The 21,478-nt window shown below is 43.1% G+C and overlaps 1 protein-coding gene across 1 annotated transcript in view; it reads right to left on the bottom strand.

The window, feature by feature from the left end:
* Window positions 1-1,446: 1,446 nt before the first annotated feature.
* SAMM50 (SAMM50 sorting and assembly machinery component) overlaps window positions 1,447-21,478 on the bottom strand; it is a 53,029-nt gene continuing 32,997 nt past the window's right edge. The window contains exons 9-15 of the mRNA XM_055000427.1: window positions 20,516-20,587; window positions 20,144-20,230; window positions 17,579-17,649; window positions 13,991-14,058; window positions 5,630-5,776; window positions 4,422-4,563; window positions 1,447-1,621 (exon numbers count right to left, since the gene is read on the bottom strand). Coding sequence (XP_054856402.1) covers window positions 1,576-1,621; window positions 4,422-4,563; window positions 5,630-5,776; window positions 13,991-14,058; window positions 17,579-17,649; window positions 20,144-20,230; window positions 20,516-20,587 — 633 coding nt within the window. The 3' untranslated portion in view covers window positions 1,447-1,575. The remainder of the gene's footprint in view (window positions 1,622-4,421; window positions 4,564-5,629; window positions 5,777-13,990; window positions 14,059-17,578; window positions 17,650-20,143; window positions 20,231-20,515; window positions 20,588-21,478) is intronic.

The following is a 21,478-nucleotide window of genomic DNA, read 5'->3' as shown; positions in this document are numbered from 1 at the left end:
GGCCTCCGTTGGGGCAAGCGGGCAATTTACCCCCCGCATTACTTCCAGAGGGTTCTTCCCGCGGCGCCCCGGATCCAGGCTCCCTCCCTGGGAGTCCTGGAGGTTAACCCTCGCGAGTCAACCGCCCAGTCAGCCTGCTCAGACAGTTCCCCCCGGACCTGCGGAGAGGAACGTCCGACATGGCCGAGAAAACGAAACCGAATCGATGTTTGGTAAATTGTGACGGCCTATGGCTATAGACAATAAACTCTTTGGAACTTGGAGCAAGCCAAGTCAGGAATTTATTAGATCTTATATTTTTTACCAGAGCTTGACTTCCAAGAGATATCAGGGTAGTTGAAATCTCCCACTGTACAAGATTAATAGATTTAAGCAAGAATGCTAAGGTTTTAGATAAGTCTGTTTTAGAGGCCAAATTAGATTCCCAGATCCATTGGTATTAATACTTTCAAATAAGAAACTTAGTTAACACATATAAAGATTGTTTGTTGAAATCCTTGACTGACTTTGAAAAATAGTTAAAAGTACTTCCAGCTAGTGACAAAGGAATTATCTCAAACATCTACGCAATCTTATTAACGGCCTCCAATAATAAACCACCATCGTATGCGCAGGCTTGGCACAGAGACCTTGGTTTTACACTCTCTAAAAGATCAATGGCAACACATCTGGCATTCTAAATTGGCTTCTTTCAGTTCAATCAATATTAAAATCCAGATGTTTAAATTATTAATGAGCTGGTATCTTACGCCAGTTCAAATTCATCCTATGAAATGCAACCAGCAATCAACCTGCTGGAAAAAACGTGGAGACCTAGGTTCCTATTTTCATACTTGGTAGTCTTGTAAACATGTCCAGCCATTCTGGTTTCTAATTTCAACTCAAATATTTACAATCGCAACATGTCTAATTCCTTTTAAACCAGATGTTAAGGTTGAATTTCTTACAAAATACAGGTATACCCCAGTTAAGACTCAACCTAATAGCATTTTTATGTGCTGCAGCCCACTTAGTCATTGCAGCAGCTTAGAAGAGTAGTAAACTCCTTTGTTATCTGATTGGTACACTGCTGCCAGCATGCTCCCCTTGCTCCCCTAAATGCCAGAGGTAGCCAGAGGTAACTGAGTATGCCAGCGGCAGCGAAAGAGATCCAAGCAGACTGGATGAGACACCTAGAGAAAGAACCTCTGCCAGAGGTTCTTTCTTACTACACTTCCCATGGAAACTTGCAGGAAACTGACACGTGTCCCCCAGGTGTAAGGCATCTTGTCTAGTTCTGCTCTAAGAGTGTCTGTACCTCCTAGTCCAAACCTCCTCGTGTCTTCATTTCAAAGTCTAGATGCTCACATTGGGTCATAGTGAGCTTTTTCTAGTTAAAAATCACAGTAACAACCCCTCCAACAATCCCCCCATATCATGAGGAATGCATTACACCACTAGACAGGATTCTTTTATGCAGTTTACTTTATTGAAAGAAACACAGACACTTGTATTATGCTGAAAGCCTCTTTGAAACTGCGCTGCCACATTTGAATCCAACAGCTGTTGGGACCACGCTGTGAAGTCACTCTGTCATTACAGGAATCTTATTCCAGCTCCAAACTGAATTCCATCACATATCCTAGAAGAAAAAAAGAAAATGATAAAGGAGGCAATTCTCTTTCTATAATAATTTCATTGGAAAAATCTTTGCAATTTAGTTCTCTCACTTCTGGGTTTCCAACAGCTGAACAAGATTACAGACTACATTTTTTATTTTCAGCAAAGACACATTACCGGTGAAGTCCTTAAATCAGTATTGTTGGATGACAACTAGCAAACTGCACCTTGACCAATGAATGCGGACTATTGTCTGAGGCTTCTGGGAGGAAACATCAGAGGTCAAGACCGTAAGAAATCAGACAGTCGCTGTCGTGTTCCTTCAACTGCTTGGTGTTTATTTGTGTCTGAAGCTCTTTATGCTCTAACATACTGTCTTAAAGGAAGGGGCTTCTGCCGATTAAGGTGATACATTCTGAGGTATGGGGGAAGAGCCAACAGGTCTCAGCTGCAAGCAGAGCTAATCAAAGGTCAAGAGTCTAGGAAATCAGACGGCATGTGACCAAAAACTGCATGCAAACAAAAGTACTAACGGGAGAGTTTAGCAGGCAAGTCTGAGGGGAGACAACCACAGGGGAAAAATCTCTAAACTGGGAAACAAAAACCTCCTGTGTGAGTTCAGCATTGGGACACACTGATCTTAGTACAGTATTCTGCATACTTTCAGGTGAGCACCCTTTCTTATTTAACACCCGTAAACAACCAAGCCAGCTGGGAAGGTAGAATGCCAGAAGGGGGTTGGGAGCTGTCCAGTGCTTAATATGCATGATTATGACTAACACAACCAATGGTGTTATGAGATATGACGGCTGAAAACTGACCCCCGGTAAGGAATCCAGGCCAGGGCATTGGACACATTAACACTGTGAAACACTATGAATGGGGGGGGGGCACAGCTTAGAAACCCACAGTGTCGTCATTCCACAGATGGAAGTGCTGCACACTAACAATGAATCACCAGGGAGGTGCAAAAAGTTAACAAGGGGTTGTACTCCTACTTGACATGACTGGAGATCTAATAAGGAAGAGAAAAATTCAGAGCGCTTGAGTCCCAAACATAATCAATAACACAAGAGGCATCGTCCAAGCCCTGCTATAACCTCACTAGAGGTGCAAGGTATGATAGTTAAGGGGCAGCAGCTGCCACTCAGAAAAAACCTGAGACTTCTGCTGTAGTGCAGGGAAAGGAGCTGACCAAAAGGGTCAAAGTCATCGGAGGCAGTGAAAACACAGCAGATCCACACTAGAATAATGAAAACAATGAAGCAGGAGTGATGGGGCCAAAAAAAGGGACAGACAGTATGCACCATCAATGAACCTTGGGCTGCTAACAGAACAACCTGCACAGCAAAACCAGCCGGGGGATAAAACTTAAAAACAGATGACCTCGGCAACAGATTAGCAAGGCATTCCCCAATGATGGGGGTCCCCGGCAACAAAGGAGCAAACAAAAGGACAGGCCATGGACAATCACAGTGTGTTGCAAGGCCAAAAAGTCCATGCTGTCAATCAGAGCATCTAGGAGTTGGTGCCAGTTAGTTAAGGAAAACATAATTGCAATGCATTGCAATGATATGGAGCATTTGCAGTAACACAAAATACAAAGGAAGGTAAGGTATGTCTAGTACTTTAGATGAAACTAGTGGTAATATGACAAAGTCATTTTGCAGAAAACCAGGAGGCCCCTGGAGAGACACCCTCATAGCAAGACCCCCCCCCCCCCACCACCACATGGGCATTACTAACTCTCAGAGTCAAGGCATCACAAGAGTGCTCTGGGAAGAACAGAGCCCCGAAAACATGAGCATGGTGCACATATGCTATGTTTAGGAAAGAGGAAAACAATTTGGGTATCCTTTGACGTGTGAAACTTAAACTGAAGACAAAATTCTGCCAAGGTGACACATACAGGTATATAAGAACTCAGAACTGCAATTGTGAAAGTGAAACACCGAACAATCCTAGTAAACTCTTTTTCAACTAGTAGGACAAAAAAGGGGGTTTCCTTGAAAAGGGTCAGTAACCAACCATCAACCAACAAATGCCCTGTTGCTCTTTAAATGGAACAAAGATGCCAGTTGCTACACCAAAGAAATTGATACACATTTGACAAACAGTAGCAACATTCAAAGAATTATGGCTGAACAACTGCGGTCTTCCAGGAAGTAAATTTCCTAAGCTCAAACCCAGCATTCTCCAATAAAGGAATGTCCACGGGAGGATACTGAATTAGAAGGGGATACTGAATGGGATGCTGGAATAGAATTCATCAGTAGTTTTGTCAGCATGCACCAAAGTTCAATAGATCACCTAATTTTCAGAGTTTTTACTCATGTGAAATTACTTGACATACATACAGTATAAGATTTGTTAAACAGCCCTTGGTTAACCAGCATGCCAGTCAAGTAAGTTGGGCAGGTACTGGCCGAGTAAGTCAGGCAGGTGTCCCAAGAGTCATTTAGCCACCCACCAGGTAAAGAGCTGGACAACCTGTTTGACTAACCAGCAACCCCAGTGGATGTCTGTTAACAAAGCTTTTATTGTGATTTCTTTTTTTTTTTACCAATTTCAGGAGGAGCAATCACATTTCTTTCTTCCCTCACTGTACATAAAGAATTCTGCCAACTCCTTCACTTCACTGCATCGGACAAACTGGGCTCAAGCTCACAAAGCTGTAGGCGGCAATAAAGTTGTCAGTCTTTAACATGCTGCTGGACCTTTCCTTTGAGCATTTACTATACACTCCCTTGAGCGTTTTTTTTAAAAAAATATTTTTGAGGCAAACTGTAGAAACAATGTGAAAAACCAGCATAACACCACACCTGTCTCCACTTTGAACCCCCATAGGGATACAATAGTTGAGCTCCAACCGAGCGATGTTTCCAAGCCTGAGAACTATTCCAGCACCGTAAGACCACCGGATACATTCTGCCAGCTTACGAAGATGGGCTTTAGGACCTTCTCCTGGGACAGGAAACAAAGCCAGTGAGCATATAAAGTCATATCCTGCCCAGTGGGTGGCCCAACTTTTCTTTCAGAGAGAACTATTTAATACATTCCTCTTCAAATACATAATTCAATCCTTTATTATTATTATTATTATTATTATTATTATTATTATTATTATTATTATTATTATTATTATTATTTACATTTCTAACCCACCCTTCCAGCAAGTGGGCTCAGGGCGAGGTACAGCAGTTATAAAAATATAATACAAATATTAAAACAATTCATAAAACAACAGTTCATCATAAAATGAACAAACAAATAATAACTGTCCCAAGATGGGGTCAATTCCAAATTCCTGCCCATCAACATACAGGGGGAGGGGACAGATAGCGTACTGCAACCCATATGTGGGTCAGCTAACGAAGGGCACTACATAGCCCCGTGCTGTACCCATATGTTGGGCAGCCGGCCGGTGGACACTGTATAACCCCACACGTAGTGGGAGGCTGGTGGGAGGCTCAGTGAGGATCTCATGCTGGCCTCAACCATACGCCTGGTGAAACATCTCCATCTTACAGGCCTACCGAAATGATACAAGATCCTGACGGGCCCGAGTGTCCTCAGACAGAGAGTACCACCAGGTTGGGGCCAGGACCGAAAAGGCCCTGGCCCTGGTTGAGGCCAACCGAGCCTCCCTGGGGCCAGGGACCACTAACAAGATGTTTTCCAGCTGATTGGAGCGTTCTCCGGGGCACATACGGGGAGAGGTGGTCCCTTAGGTATGCTGGTCCCAGTCTGTTTAGGGCTTTATAGGTCAAAACCAGAAGCTTGAACAGAATCCGGAATTCCACAGGGAGCCAGTGGAGCTGCTGCAGAATTGGTGTAATGTGTGTCCTATAAGGAACACCCGTCAAAACACGTGCAGCAGCATTCTGGACCCGCTGTAGTCTCCGGATCAAACCCAAGGGCAGCTCCTTAGAAGCATGTCTAAAAAATTTTGGTATTATGTACTATTTTGAAGGAGCAACTCAAAACACCTTATTAGAAAATTGTAGGTTTTTATACGCTTGATCCTTACCATAGTTAAGGTTGCAAAGGTTACCAGCATTAAGGAAAAAGTGTGTTCGAAAAAGATCTCCAAATCCTCCATGACCAGGACGGAAAGGGAGAGGTGTATACAAATGTAGACCACCAGCCCAGTAAGCTTCACCTCCTAGGTAGTCACCTGGAAAAGGAAAACAATAGAAAATATCTAGAGATGTGAAGGAAGAGGATCCGATCTCAATGTCATGCATAGAAACACAACTTCCCTGTCTCCCAGTGCAGCTTGAAACTTCCCCCATATGCTGCTCCTGGGAGTCCCTGATGAGGGGGACTGCTGTTGAAAGGGGGGGTATTGGTAAAATCACCTCCCCCCCCCAAGGCAGGGATCTTCTCCACGGGAGTCAACCCCATTTTTTTTCTTCAAGGGCTTCCTCCTCATTTTTCCAAAGTTTTTTTTCCCATGGCTTCAAAATTTCTGGAAATTGTATATCTCTAATACCATCACATTCTTAGTCAAAGTTCTCTCCATTTCCTTATATTAAACTCATATTTTAAAAAATATAATAAATCCATGCTTAATATAACTTTTCCTATCAGGAAATGAACTATTTCAGGCAACACAAGGCACTGTTAACCTACTATATATTGTCAACATTGGAACTGCAATCAAAAACACGATTGCCTATTTGCATTTATAGCCAGCGAGAAGAAAACCAACAAAAAGATAACATAATACATTTTGTGATAAAGGTATTTATTACTTAAAACCAACAGTGATCTTACAAATAGCCAGGTAGATAAAAATTTCTCCAAGGTTGAATCTCTGGAGAACTCACAGACTGTTCCACAGGAGTTTTTAATTAGCTCTGCAACCACTTACCTGAGATAAATCACAACCTGACAATACTTAGAATCACAAATCATAGGGTAGGACAGAACCTCTAGAGTCACCTTGTCCAACCCCCTGCACAATGCAGGAAATTCAGTTATTCCCCCCCCCCACACACACACACAGTGACCCTTAGTGCATGCCCAGAAGATGGGAAAACACCACCAGGATCACTAGCTGATGTGGCCTGGGGAAAACTGCTGCCTGACCCCAAAGGGGCAATTGGCATTACCCATCAAAAGCTGACTAGGATGCTCACCAAATTTGGTTGGTTGGCTTACCGAATGAGGGAAGAGACAAAGAAGCACAGATAGAGTCATTTGACATTTGATCTTAATATTAACTTTTAGATCTTAGAATTCTAAACTCTTATGTAGAAATGGGCATGAACCACAAAAAAAACGAAACACGTGGTTCGTTTTTTGTGCCGTTTTCACAAACCTGGAACCACAAACCCCCACGAACTGGGGCAAGTTCGCGAACTAGTTCATGGTTCGTGGGGTTTAAATGCCCTTTTCTGGTCTTTTAGCAGCAGCAGGGAAAGGGGCATTTGATAGTTTAAAGGGACCTGCTGCTTGCAAGCGGCAGGGCCCTTTAAACGGCTCAAAGCCCACAAATTCCAGCCCCCCAGCCCAGCCCAGCCCAGCCCCCCACCCCCACCCCATCTATCCCCAGCTCCACGAGGGATGGTGGAGGCTGCGGCCCAGCAGCAGTGGCTCTGGCCTTCTCTGCCGCCCTGCGGGCCCGTGGCCTCCTCCCCCTCCTCCAGCAAGGGGCGCGAAGGGCATTTTCAGCCTCCTCCACTGCCCTGCGGGTTTGTGGGCTTTTGGGCCATTTAAAGGGCCCTGACGCTTGCAAGTGGCAGGTGCCTTTAAACTATCAGCTGGCAGGTGGTAGGGGGGGAGAATGAGAGAATGTTACCTCAGGAGAATGAGAGCCCACCACCTCCTGAGTAAGCCTGTTCTACTGAGGGACCGCTCTAACTGTCAGGAAGTTCTTCCTAATGTTTAGCCAAAAACTCTTTTGATTTAATTTCAGGCCATTGGTTCTGGACCGACTTTCTGGAGCAGCAGAAAACAACTCTGTGTCATCCTCTATATGACAGCCTTTCAAGTACTTGAAGATGGTTATCATATCACTTCTCAGTTGTCTCTTTTCCAAGCTAAACACACCGAGCTCCTTCAGCCTTTCCTCATAAGACTTGGTCTCCATCTGCACTGCCCTCCTCTGGACACGTTCCAGCTTGTCTATATCCTTCTTAAGTTGTGGTGCCCAAAATTGAACACAATATTCTAGGTGAGGTCTAATCAGAGCAGAGTAGAGTGATACCATCACTTTGTGTGATCTGGACACTGCTTCTGTTGATACAGCCAAAAATCACATTTGCCTATTTAGCTACCATATCACATTGCTGACTCATGTTCAGTGTATGATCTACTAACACCCCTACATCCTTTTCACACATACTACTGCCAAGACAAGTCTCCCCCATCCTATAGTTATGCATTTGATTTCTCCTTCCTAAATGCAGAACTTTGCATTTATCTCTGTTGAAATTCATTTTATTTTAGTCCAGTTTTCCAGCCTACGAACCGCGAAAACAATTACGTACATGAAGTACACCGTGCAACCAATTACCAATTGTATCTTCCTTTAATTAAGGAGCCACAGGCTCACCATGAATACCTTCTAAAGTGCACAGTGCAACTTTCATATCAATTACATACAAGTTAATATACACACATAATTCATACACAGTTTTGCTTGGAAGTCCGATATTAAAGAAGTCTCAATGAGGTTGTTTGTCACACCGCTTTCTCTACTTCTGTACCTCGTATCAGAGGCTGGGAATATTCAAACCTTTGTAAGATGATCCTTAATTTCTTTGCCCAGAAGAGTTCCCATAGCCAGAAGTGGCTCATGTGGATGTGGTCTTCCGGGTGGGAGAGCTGGCGGGACTCCCAGTCTCAAAAAGGAGAATTCATAGCAGTCCAGAATCCCTCAACAGGACACCAGCACCTCCTGTTTCGTATTCCCTTTGTCAAGAGGGTTCTTTTGGCAGTTATCTCCAGCTCCAAGTACTCCATGAGCTGCGACTGATCACTCCTCTTAATCCATCTGGAATCACAGCTGGGTAAAGGGGGGGTGGACATTTCAGAGAATCACAAAGTTGGAAGGGGCCATACAGACCTTCTAGTCCAACCCCCTGCCCAATGCAGGATGAGCCTAAAGCATCCCTGACAAACATTCATCCAGCCTCTTCTTGAAAACTGCCAGTGAGGGGGAGCTCACCACCTCCCTAGGCAGCTGATTCCACCTTTGAACTACTCTGACCGTGAAAAAGTTTTTCCTAATATCCCACTGGTACCTTTCTGCATGTAATTTAAGCCCATTGCTTCGAGTCCTTTCCTCTGCTGCCAACTGGAACAGCTCCTTGCTCTCCTCCAAATGACAGCCTTTCAAATATTTAAAGAGAGCAATCATGTCCCCCCTCCATCTCCTCTTCTCCAAACAAAACGTTCCCAAGGTCCTCAGCCTTTCCTCATATGGCTCAGTCTCCAGACCCCTCATCATTCTTGTCGCGCTCTTCTGCACCCTCTCAATTTTGTCCACATCCTTTTTGAAGTGAGGCCTCCAGAACTGCACACAGTACTCCAGGTGCGGCCTGACCAAGACAGTATAGAGAGGGACTGTGACCTCCTGCAATTTTGAGGCAATGGCCCTTTTGATACAACCCAAGACTGAGTTTGCCTTTTTTGCCACCGCATCACACCGACTGCTCATATTTCGCTTACAGTCCACTCTTACTCCAAGATCTCTTTCGCATACACTACTACCCAGAAGTGTATCCCCCATCCAGTATTAGTGCTTCACATTTTTGTGGCTCGGATGTAATACTGTGCACTTATCTCTGTTGAATTGCATCCTGTTCACAACCACCTACTTGTCCAGACTTTTCAGGTCTTGTTGAATTTTAACTCTATCTTCTTGGGTGTTTGCCACTCCTCCCAATTTGGTATCATCCGCAAATTTAATGAGTAGCCCCTTTACCACTTCATCCAGATCATTGATAAAAATATTGAAAAGTACCGGGCCTAAAACCGAGCCCTGCGGCACCCCACTGGACACCTCCCTCCAATCGGATAAAACACCATTGACCACTACTCTTTGGGTGCGGTCCTCTAACCAGTTCCCTATCCACCAAACTGTCCTATAGTCCAGTCTGGAGTTTACCCATTAGAATGTCATGGGGAACCTTATCAAAATCATGTTGACAGAGTTCCCACGATCCAGTAAGCTTGTCACTCGATCAAAGAAGGAAACCAGGTTGGTCTGACAAAATCTACCATTCACTCACTCCTTTCCCTTTCAGCACACTCCCCACAGCAACTGGAATTCAAGGAGAACATGGTCACTTCCCCCTAAGGTCCCCACCACCTTCACCCCAGCTACCAATACTTCCCTGTTGGTTAATATTAAGTCTAGTATAGACGAGCCTCTTGTAGCTTCCTCCACCTTTTGAAAAAGGAAGTTATCGGCCAGGCAGGTCAGGAAGTTGCGTGATTCTTGTTGCTTTGCTGAGCTTGTCTCCCAGCACTCATTGGGGAAGTTGAAGTCACCCATAATTATAAGGTTCTGATGTCTGGATACTCTACCAATCTATTCAAGGAGGGCAGCATCCATTTCCTCTCCCTGGTCAGGCGGTTTGTAGCAGACTCCAACAACAGCACCCTTTGCCCTTCCTCCCCTTATTTCCACCCATATACTTTCCACTTGGCTGTCAACCACATTCTCCACAGCTTGCTGACAATCAAGCCCTCTCCTCACATGCAACACCACTCCGCCTCCTCTTCTACCCTTCCGCTTTTCTTGAACAACTCGTACCCATCCACTACCATATCCCAGTCATGGGAATCATCCCACCAAGTCTCAGTCATTCCTACTATACTGTAGCCCTCTGTTTGCAAGAGAAGCTCCAGCTCTTCCGTCTTATTACCCATTCTTTGGGCATTGGTGTACAGGCACTTGAAGCCTTGTACCTTTGTTTGATCTGTCCTACTCAGGTGGGCCCTCGTTGTTATCACTTCTTCATTGAAATCACCTTGTTGATCATCCCTTTCCCCTTGCGGCATCAGTTTAAAGCTCTCCTCATGAAGCTCTCCAGGTTATTTCCAAACATTTTCTTCCCTAACCTTGAGAGGTGAAGCCCATCATTTGCTAGAAGGCCTTCTCTGAGAAAACTTATCCTATGGTCCCAGAACCCAAAGCGCTCCTGCTGGCACCACCACCTCAGCCAACAATTCACCTCGAGTATGGTCTGCTCCCTTTGCATTCCTCTTCCTTTGACAGGAAGGATAGAAGAGAATACCACCTGTGCCCCCACTGTCTTCAACTGCCTTCCAAGAGCTTCATAGTCCTCTTTAACTCTTGCAATGGTATTCGCGGCCAAGTTATTTGTTCCCACATGAACTAGCACAAACGAGTACTGATCACTCGGTCTGATCAGTTTTGGCAGTCGGTCTGTAATATCCTGAATTCTGGCCCCCAGCAAGCAACATCTCTCATAGCAGGGGATCTCGCCTGGACACATGACGTTCCATACTCCTGAGCAGAGAGTCCCCAATGACCACCACCTTCCATTTTCTTCCACTTCTGTGTGGCCCCATGCCCTCTTCACTCCCTCCTCAAGGTTTTTGTGGTTCTCCTTCCACTCTTGTCTCCGTCACCATATCAAAACGATTCTTGACCTCCAATGGACCAGAGTGTTGCCTTAGTCCACATCTTCCGGTTTGTACTGCAGAACTGAGAGGAGGCTCAGAACTGAGATCAACTCTTCCTTCTTCTGTTGGACTTATTTCTTCATGCTTGTGCAGAGCCCCCAGGCTCTTCTCAATAAAATCCTCCCCTTCCTTGATTTCCTGAAGGGTGGTGATCCTCTCATCTAGGCTCTGAATCTTCTCCTCCAAAAGCCTGACCAGCTTACACTTCTGACAAGTGAAGTTTGTCTTCTCTTCCGGGAGGAAAACAAACATGGCACACTCCATGCAGGTGACTGGAAAGGGGCCTTCTGTCGTCATCATCGTCTTCCAAGTATATTCCAAGAGTACTCTTCTAGCTGCAGGTCCCTTTCCTTTGAAGCGGGGCTTCAAAGGTCATTACGAACTTTTTAATAGTATTTCTCCAAGGAGGGTTTACAAATTAAGTATAAGAAGTCTAAGATAATGGTCTTTTCTAAGAAAAAGGAAAATTCCCCTCTTTAATTGCTCCTTGGATGGTCTTATGCTTGATCAGGTCAGAGATTTCAGATATGTAGGTATTTTGTAATAACGTTCGATTTATATACCACCCTTCAGGACAATTTAATGCCCACTCAGATCGGTTTACAAAGTATATTATTATAATCCCCACAACAAACACCCTGTGAGGTGGGTGGGGCTGAGAGAGCTCTAGAGAGCTGTGACTAGCCCAAGGTCACCCAGCTGGCTTCATGGAGGAATCAAATCCTGCTTTCCAGATTAGAGTCCCGTGCTCTTAATCACTACACCAAACTGGATCTTGTTTACATCAAATCTGTCTTCGAGTACCAATCATAAATTGGCACTTAGTAAGGCAGGAGCAATTTTAAACTTTCTCCATTCTTAATGTGGAAGATGGTGCTATTTTGGCCTTTCATGTAAAAGTTATCCCTCTCCTGTTATTTGGTGCCTCTACTTGGATAAGTTTTGTTACTGAGGATTTGGACCATCCTCTCCTTCAGTTTTTTTGGAAACTTGTGAATGCCCCTTATTACGAACATATTACGAACCTTGATTACTTAAATGTTACATGTTTGTTCCTCTCAATGATATGGTATTGTCTCCTAGGAAAAACCTTCTATCACATGCATATTATTTAACTGTCCCTTGTTATATAGGAGCTTTTTGCCTGGCTGGGCTAAATTCAAATCCTTCTCAAGTTCGCCAGGGTAGATTTCTGAATGGACTTTGATTGATTTTGTCCATCTCCTTTAAGCAAGACTGATTGTGCTTTTCATATTCTTTTTGAGTGGTCTTTTTTGAGGAACACAGAGTCCTTTTTATTAACCCTCTTTTTGCTTGTCATTCTGAATCCCTAATTTCAGCTGCTTTGTTCTTTTCCTACGTGATAAAGACCCTAAAATTACTTTATTTATTGCCAATTGTTTCCACTTCTTTCATCCCTTAAGTTAATTAGTTCTGCTGATCAAGAGCCTCGTCTCATAGAGTTTCAATGGGAGAAAGGAAAGGAATATGATGCATGCTGGAAATCGCAGCAGGGCAGAAGGCAACATTTGTTTGTGTCGTGTGCTCACATCATAGTGAGCAGCAAAGAAATTCTGACACAGACTTGCAGTTTAGCAATGCCTATGAAACACTGGACAAGTAGAGAGACAGTTATGCGTGCCCTCAACCCTCACCTGTTCATCCATCACTACAACTCCATCCCTCCATCCCTTCCTCCGATGGTCAAAGCAAACAGGACTCCCTCTGTCTTGTTGTGTTACATTTCCAATCTGGTTTGAGGGTAACAGTTTACTATTTTGGTTATAAATTTAACAAATTCTGCAATATGTTCTGCGTTGGTATTTAGCCATTTCCCTGTTTTTCTTGTTCCCCTGCTAATACCAGCTTACTGTCCTGTAGGTAACTTTAAGACTTATATCAGGAGTCCCCAACATGGCACCCCTGGACACCATGGCTGCCACGGACCTTGCCTAGTGCCTGTCAAGTGTCTTTAGAAAGTGGGCAGGATCAAACAGAGCTTTGTCCAGCAGGGCTTCTGATTGGCCACTAGAGAGCTGGGTGGCTGAGCAGATCTTTAAAAAAAAAGCATTGCTTTCTTCAGCAGCTGCCACCACAGCATAAGGATCTTTACTGCTGACTGAAGGTAAGCTGTCTGTATGCAAGAAAATATTTTTAAACACTCTGTTCATTTTAAACGGCATTCTGTTAAGTGGAGGTACTGCCTGAAATGCTTACATGTTACTACAATGATTATGTATAACCTTACCTCTGGACATGTTGTGGTTGGCTCTGCCTTCTGCAGCAGCCATTTTGTGGTTTTGCCCAATACGCCGTGTCAGAATTCCAAAGTTTGCTCAACAGGCTCAAAAAAGTTGGGGACCCCTCATTTATTTTGTTCTTTTACACCATGATAGTTTATTACCACAGTAAGACATTGATATAATAACTTAAAGGCATTGGTTATATAACTGGTGGAGGGAAAAAATATTTCAACCAAATTTGGGCCTGGTATATTCATTACTTCTTATAGGTCAACTACACTGTTACATTGTGATTTTCTGTAACATGGTAATCTTCAAGAACATAATGGCCACTTTAAAGCAGAACTAGCTGTAATCTTAGACCATTTCTGGGTTCTTGTAACAACAACAACAAAGTTTATTAGCCAGAGGCCATCACATTCTTGAAGGGTTCTTGTAATACTTATTACGATTATGTAACCTGCTCAGAAATAGTCTCATACCTTCACTCTGAGGTCCAATGCTGTACATATTGAATCCACGCACACTTGTTGGTCCACCGAGGTAAAATCTAAGAAGAAATCAGAAGAGCCATTACAATACATAGAGAGCCACTGTGGTGTATAATGGTTAGTGCTAAGAGACCCAGGTTCAGATCCTATTCCGGCACAGAAGCATGCTGGGCAACCTTGAGCCAGTAACACACTCTCAGCCTAGCCTTATTTTATATTATTGTGTGAGGGAAAAAATGGAGGAGGCAGAAAGAACAATGATGGTAACCACTTCAGGTTCCAGGGGGGAGAAAGCAGGGTATAAACAACAACAACAACATTCGATTTATATGCCGCCCTTCAGGATGACTTAACACCCACTCAGAGCAGTTTACAAAGTATGTCATTATTATCCCCACAACAAAACACCCTGCGAGGTGATGGGGCTGAGAGAGCTCCTAGAAGCTGTGACTGACCCAAGGTTACCTAGCTGGCTTCAAGTGGAGGAGTGAGGATTAAATAAATAAAACAGATGCAACAAAATTTTCCAGCTAAGCCTGAGACCAGGAAAATGTGAACATGAATATGTGCTAGTGGTTAAAGAACCCCCTAAAAGGAATATTGCTTTTAAATTACATTTCTGTAACAGTTCAAGTTATATTTGAACTTGAATAGTTCAAGTTCAGTTTTAACATAATGTGACAAAGGTAAATTAAATATAACTCGTAACAATGCCATCAATATTGAGAACCACTTTTCAGAGAACATGGATTAAAATCTAACAAAACACTTTCAGTGAAAAAAGAGGCATCGGCAGAGATCGCTCGCCTGTGCAGCCGGAGTTAACAGTCTGGGCTGTATTTTGCTTTTGAAACATTTCAAACCAGTATTCAGAATCCAAAGATATATTATGATGTATTTAAAAAGTAACTTCTTCACAAGTCAATGTTACAACAAGCATTTCATCTGAATAACTAGGCTCCTGGGAAAAAATCTACCTCAAAGGATATGAACAGCCGATGCAAGAATTTACCACCTCTAAATGATTGCCTACTAATTCAAAAACATTTTACCGTCTCACTATTATTGCGTAACAAATTTCATCCTGAAGGAATTCTCTGCTCTAGCAATGCATATATGTTTTAATGACAGATACAAAGTTTGTTTATTCAGGGATATTTCAAAAAATGAACAGAAACCAAAATTTATTGGTCCATTTATAATTATTTTTAATTTATTAATATTTAATACTTGCTTGAAACCCGTGCTTTGCTATGGTGGGAGGTGCATTTTTCCTCAGGACATATTCAATGACTCCCAATAGCAACTGCATACTGTTTAGAATGTAGGGGGTGAGGGCCAATCAGGCTGCATACGCAAATGACCTCAGCATTCCAACTGTCTGGGCGGCAGGGGGCGGGGGATGAGATGTGGAATGTTGTGAGCTCAAATCAGCCTGAATATGCAAATGATCTTGAAAGGCTGGTCCAATCAGGGAAGAGTGGCCGAGCTGGCAGTGGGTAGGGGTGCAAGCAGGCAGCAGCCTGCCAGCCACACAGGGAAGCTGTATCCCTTTGGGAAAACAGATTTGACCCCTTTTTACACCCTTAGAGGACGAATTTCTTAAAATCCCTTCTTAGTGTTTACATCATGAAAGGAATATTCTCCCCAAATTTCATGTTTCTAGGTCCAGGGGTTTGGGCTGGGTGTTGATGAGTCAGTTAGGACACTTGTCTTTATATATATAGATTTGTTTACTTATGTAACTATATACACAAGAACTTTTCTTAACTTCTGAACCCTCACTTTCCCACACAAAGAATGGAGTTGAGCAATCTTAATGCACTTTCACTTCAAGCTGTTTTTTTGGGGCATTTTTAAGTGATTCTCTCTGCTACTCTTTGTTTCATCGAATGATCAGCCACTCCTAGATGCGGCTACACGTCTGTAGTAGCAAAATCAAAAAGAGTCCAGTAGCACCTTTAAGACTAACCAACTTTACTGTAGCATAAGCTTTCGAGAATCACAGTTCTCTTCGTCAGATGCACCCACTCCTAGACAGCCTTTTCCAAATGGCTTTTCTGTATCCGTCTCTCAACTTCTCTGTTGCTCTGGACTCCCTGTCCATTTTTCATCTCACAGAATTTCACTTCCTGGCTGTGTTTCTGCAGACCACTACAACCAAAAAACTAACGTAACTGTGATGCATTTGCCAGGTGTAATGAATGTTGGGATTCATGGTGTTCATCCAAGATACAAAACTGTATACTCTGTCGGGCCTTTAAAGATTACAAGCAAATCATCAATGTACCACTTCAACAAGATTATATTAGCAAAAAAGGGGTTGTAATTCAAAATGTACCTGTACTCTAACTGCGCCATGAATAAATTTGCTATGCTGGGGGCAACAGCACACCCCAAGCCACCCCTTTAATCTGATAGTAAAATTGGCCTTTAAATCAAAAATAATTCTGAAGGACACTGAAAGCCACCCCACCATTCAGAGTGAGGTCCTTGGTCTCTCCAAGAGTTAGAGAGCCATGTTCTCCTCCTGAGTGACAGTGGAAGGTGATCTGCTCAAGCTGCCATGTGTGCAATTCCTCACCTGATTCAGGCTACAGCTATGGCCCTCACCTTCTTTGCTCATGGGGACCTGGGGGAGATTCTGGAGATGGACAAGCCCACCGAGAAGGTTCCTGGAATGTATATTCCCAGGGATCTTGAATGGGAGCCTGCTGCTGAAGAGGAGGCCAGGGATCTTCCACTGGAACTTACAAAATGCACGACGTCTTGGACACAGTGGAAACCCTGGGGCTCCTTGTGAGGGAGGAGGCTGGGCCAGGACAAGGTTTTTTTTCCCTTTTGTCTTTCTCCAGGACAAGTCTTGACATGGTCTGTTTATATCTTTAAAAACATGTATTAAGAAATCTTGAATGAATATTTTTGTATTTATGTTAACTTATGGGCAGGGTCAGAGAGACTGTGGTGTAGTGTGGTCAGCCTGCTGGAATAGGGACTGGGAGACCTGGGTTAGAATCCCCACTCTGCCATGGAAGTTTGCTGGGCAGCCTTGGGCCTGTCATTCACTCTCAGTTCAACAGACAGCAGAGGAGAATGTTGTGAGGATAAAATGGAGAATGATGTCATAAACCGCTATAGGTTCCGATTAGAAAGGGGAATACCCATCCTATGTCTAATTAATACCAAACTATTGAAATACACATATACTGTAGGAAAGTAAAAGGTGGCAGAAGAGGATAATGCAAAGGAATAAAAGATGAATTTAGGAATGCAAAGGAATAAAAGATGAAGTAAAGTAAGTCACACTAATCATGATTCCAGTGCAATGTAGTTTATCCTTGGGTATTCTGGGTCTAGCAGTAAGAATGTTAAATAAACTCATTCTCTATATAGTTTGTTATGGTAGAGGCAGAAACAAAACCCAAAGCTTCCTCAAATGCTTTCAAAATGACAAACTCCTATGCATCATAGTTTGGTTGGTTATTTGAATTTTTCTCTTGATTCAAGAGATACATCCTCTAAAATAAGGTAAAATTAGAGAATTCTTTGGGTAAAACCAAGACAAATGCAACCACTTGCCTGTCAGCGATGCTGGATGGTTTGTCTCCAATAGGAACCAACATTCCACCCCAGAGAGAAGCTGAGAAAACCTTGTAAAAAAGCAAACATTTACTTTAAAAATACTCTTTACCGCTCAGAGTATCTCTGACAAATAAAGCAAAGTTCAAAATCCAAACACCTTTTATTAGAACAATCACAATGACACAAAACAGTGTGTAAGCTTTCAAGTTCACTAGAACTCTTCATCAAGCTGGATGTTACAAACGTTTTTTTTTAAGTGTGGGAGGGAACTCTTATCAGGGTTACCTCTGGCATGAGTTGCAGGATAATGGCCAAGCAGGAGCCCAGATATTTCTCATTTGATTGGGAAGTTCCACCAGTACCCAAGACAGTGAGACATACCAGGAATATACCTGGAACCCAGAAGCAGCACAGATTTACACTTGCATACAAAAAAAACCTCCTGCTGGGGAATACTAACTTCAACCCATCATTAGTTTAGTCATGGATTGCTTTATGGCTTCTCTGTGGATGGCCACATACCAAGGATCACCCTGCACTGGGCAGGGGGTTGGACTCGGAGGTCTGTATGGCCCCTTCCAGCCCTGTGTTTCTGTGAAGTATGGAGGGATCCTCAACGGTCCTGGGGGTAATTTCTTCCTAGGGGAGGATGTTTATGTACTCTCAGTGCAGATGGTAGATGGTAGATATGAAGGGGTGGGAATTTGCAAAGATAGCCAGTATTTGGCAAGAATGCTAGCTACTTATCTGATCTCCTTAGCATCTTTAGAGATGATGATACGAGGGCCCCTATTTCTTCTACTACTTCTTTAATAGGACCAGTGAAACACAAAATGGCACTCCTGTATGGGTTGTTACAGAAAAAGTGATCTGGACTGTGTAAGAGAGACATGGTGGGAGAAATCAGCATGGTGTGTCTGCCTGAACTCTGTCTGGTTACAGAGCCCTTCATCAACCCTGCACTGATTGATGAATCCATGTCAGATAAAGTAGGTTGGATTCTTGCATGTCAAGCTGCTTCTGAATAGTTAGTATTTTAATTTCCCTACCTATTCTTACAGCTCCTGTCTTTGAAAAGCATTTTTTTTGTTGCAACAGAAGCCTCAGACCATGGGATCAGGGAAGAACAGCACATGGCTCCTTCCTGCTTGATTCCCAGGACATTGAAGATTTCGCACTCTGGGAGTAGGGATTAGGGAGCCACCATCCAAGCAACTGCCATTCTACCGCCAGAGGAAATTTTTTTATTTTTGCAATTGATATTTTTACATTGAAATCTGCCTTGAATGCTGTAAGATAGAAAAACCACTAATAAATATTTTAAATAAATAAATAAAAGTGGAAAGGAACTACCTGGAGATAGCTTTGGGGTGGATATATGGTAATAAACAAAGATTAATCCCTGTAAGATGAAAGCACATAGACAAAGGAATTAACTGGATCAGTTTAAAGAAGTCTACATGAGTTATAAAGGGATCATATGAAGGAGTGGGAACAAAACCCAAACCCAAACTTTTCTCACTATTTTGTAAGTTTCCATGCAACTGAGAATTACACTCCGTTAGTCTTTATGCAATGGAGAATTGAACTCTGCTATAAATCCTGTCAAGCAAAGGTTCCTAAATAATTGCAGTTTGAGACCAAGGTCTCTTTAAGGGTGATTTTGAGTCAGTCAAGGTAATTGGGTTCTGATATAATGCCTCGGATTTTCAGGTCAATTGCCTAGGCGGCCTGACTTCAAGGTGTTTTGATTGTGCAATACTGAATGCTACTAAATGTTACTGGGGATGTAAACTGTGAGTATTATATTACCTTTTTGGCTATATGTATAAATTTTTGAGTGATTCTATTTGGTTTTAATTACTGTAATTTATCATAGTAATAAACAGTGTTATGGAAAAAATTTCTTTTGCTATTGTACCTTTTGAGAAACACACTTCCTATGAATGTTTGATAAAATATATTACGTAACTATAGTTCATGGATCTCTTTCAAGTATTTATATAAAGAACATACAGACATAGTTTAAATTGTTAGATTACTTTATTCAAAATTGTTATTAGACAGGACATCACAGGACTTTCTGTTTTAATAATACCCCCGGGCACAGAGCAGGGTGTGGAGGAGGTAGCTTTGAATTCCCTGCATTGTGCAGGGGGTTGGATTAGATGGCACGGGGGGGTCTCTTCCAGCTCTGTGTTTCTAAGTTTCAAGGAATTCCTTTGATTATTCCAATGGGGGAATCAATGTAAAAGCAATGCAAGTGGCAAAAATGGAATGTTTAAACCTCGTGCCACGAGGAGGACCCGGGTATATTGAAATTACCCCAGATTGCTATGGTTAACGGTGCTCTCATGAATGCAGACAACCAAGGAGAAGACGGCATCCCTGTTGGTGTCCCCAAAGAATGTAAATTCACCAAGAGTAACCCCATTAATTGACGTTCTGACCGCCTGATTTTTAGACACTCCAATCTCTAAATTTCCCACCCAAATTAAAACAATACAAAAAGTAACTTTCTTTGTATTTATTACAAGTCACTGGCAGTATAGGAGTACTTACTGAATCCCACAGAAATGGCCTATTCAACTGCACTTCAAAGTCTTCTTTGAGAAAGCTCACATTGCCACCTGTGTAACCGGCCAGCTCCTAAAAAGCCAGATTTCATTTTGAAACCTTGATGTTAACATCCAATTAAACAAGATAAATATTTTATTAACTTCAGTCGGAATAATCTAATCATGGACAGTTTTGTGTCTTAGCACTGCTATAACTAGAAGCAAATATTCTCTTGAAAATTATCTGAAAAACAACTTAGCTCTGCAGGACGTTCTTTCTCTGCCGCATTTCAACAGACACCCGCCACATTCTATGAATTTGAAGTCTAGCACAAACGCCACCCCGTGCTATTGTTACTGGTCCAGATAACAATACCTGATTTATTTTCAGCAAAGCACCTTGTCTGGGCAAGATGGAGGATTTTCGAGAATCAACCACCATGGCATGCTATTAGGAAAAAAATATGGAAAAAAAATAGGAACAGGCAATTGGTACATTCATCTACAAAAAAATTGCATACACACTTACTGCAGCTATAGAAATGGAAGATTTGTGTTCACTCACCGTGAAGCTTCCTTTCTCCGTGGTCCAGGAGTGGGTCAGTCAGACTCGTGGGAAGTAGCTCCTCCTCTGGTGCAGGGTCGGATTGGCTTTGCAATTCCAGGTAGGAGGGGCTCTTCCCTGGACTTCCAGTTCTTTTCCAAGCCCATTATCTCCATGCAGTACACCACAGAAGCCACCTTCCATCTTGTAACCTGCTCATAACATACTGATAACATGTATAAACTTGACAAAAACTTCCTAACCAAACTATCCAACTACATCCGTTAGGATACCCCCTCCCAATCTAACAACTACTGGGTGGGTATTGACTGACCCACTCCTGGACCACGGAGAAAGGAAGCTTCACGGTGAGTGAACACAAATCTTCCATTCTCCCATTGGTCCAGGAGTGGGTCAGTCAGACTTGTGGGACATATGTCCAGCAGTGAACTACCGGGTGGGTAATTTCCTACTCTAGGCCTCCAGGACGTGCTGTAGCACTCTCCTCCCAAAGGCCGCTTCTGCGGAGGCCAGCTGATCTACCTTGTAGTGTTTGATGAAAGTGTGCACCGATTTCCAGGTAGCCGCCTTGCATATCTTTTCCAGTGTTGGAAAAGCCCTATATGCCGCTGACGCAGCAGCTCCCCTTACTGAATGGGCAGTAATCCCCTCAGGAGGGGACCTTTTACTTGTCCTATAGGCCAGAACAATACAGTCCCGAATCCATCTACTCAGGGTTGCAGTCGACACTTGTTCCCCTAAGAACTCTTCCTAAAGGAGACGAACAATTTCTCC

Source organism: Eublepharis macularius, chromosome 16 (assembly GCF_028583425.1).
Source record: "Eublepharis macularius isolate TG4126 chromosome 16, MPM_Emac_v1.0, whole genome shotgun sequence".
NCBI classification, from domain to species: Eukaryota; Metazoa; Chordata; class Lepidosauria; order Squamata; family Eublepharidae; genus Eublepharis; species Eublepharis macularius.
This window is presented reverse-complemented; position numbering and strand designations above follow the sequence as displayed.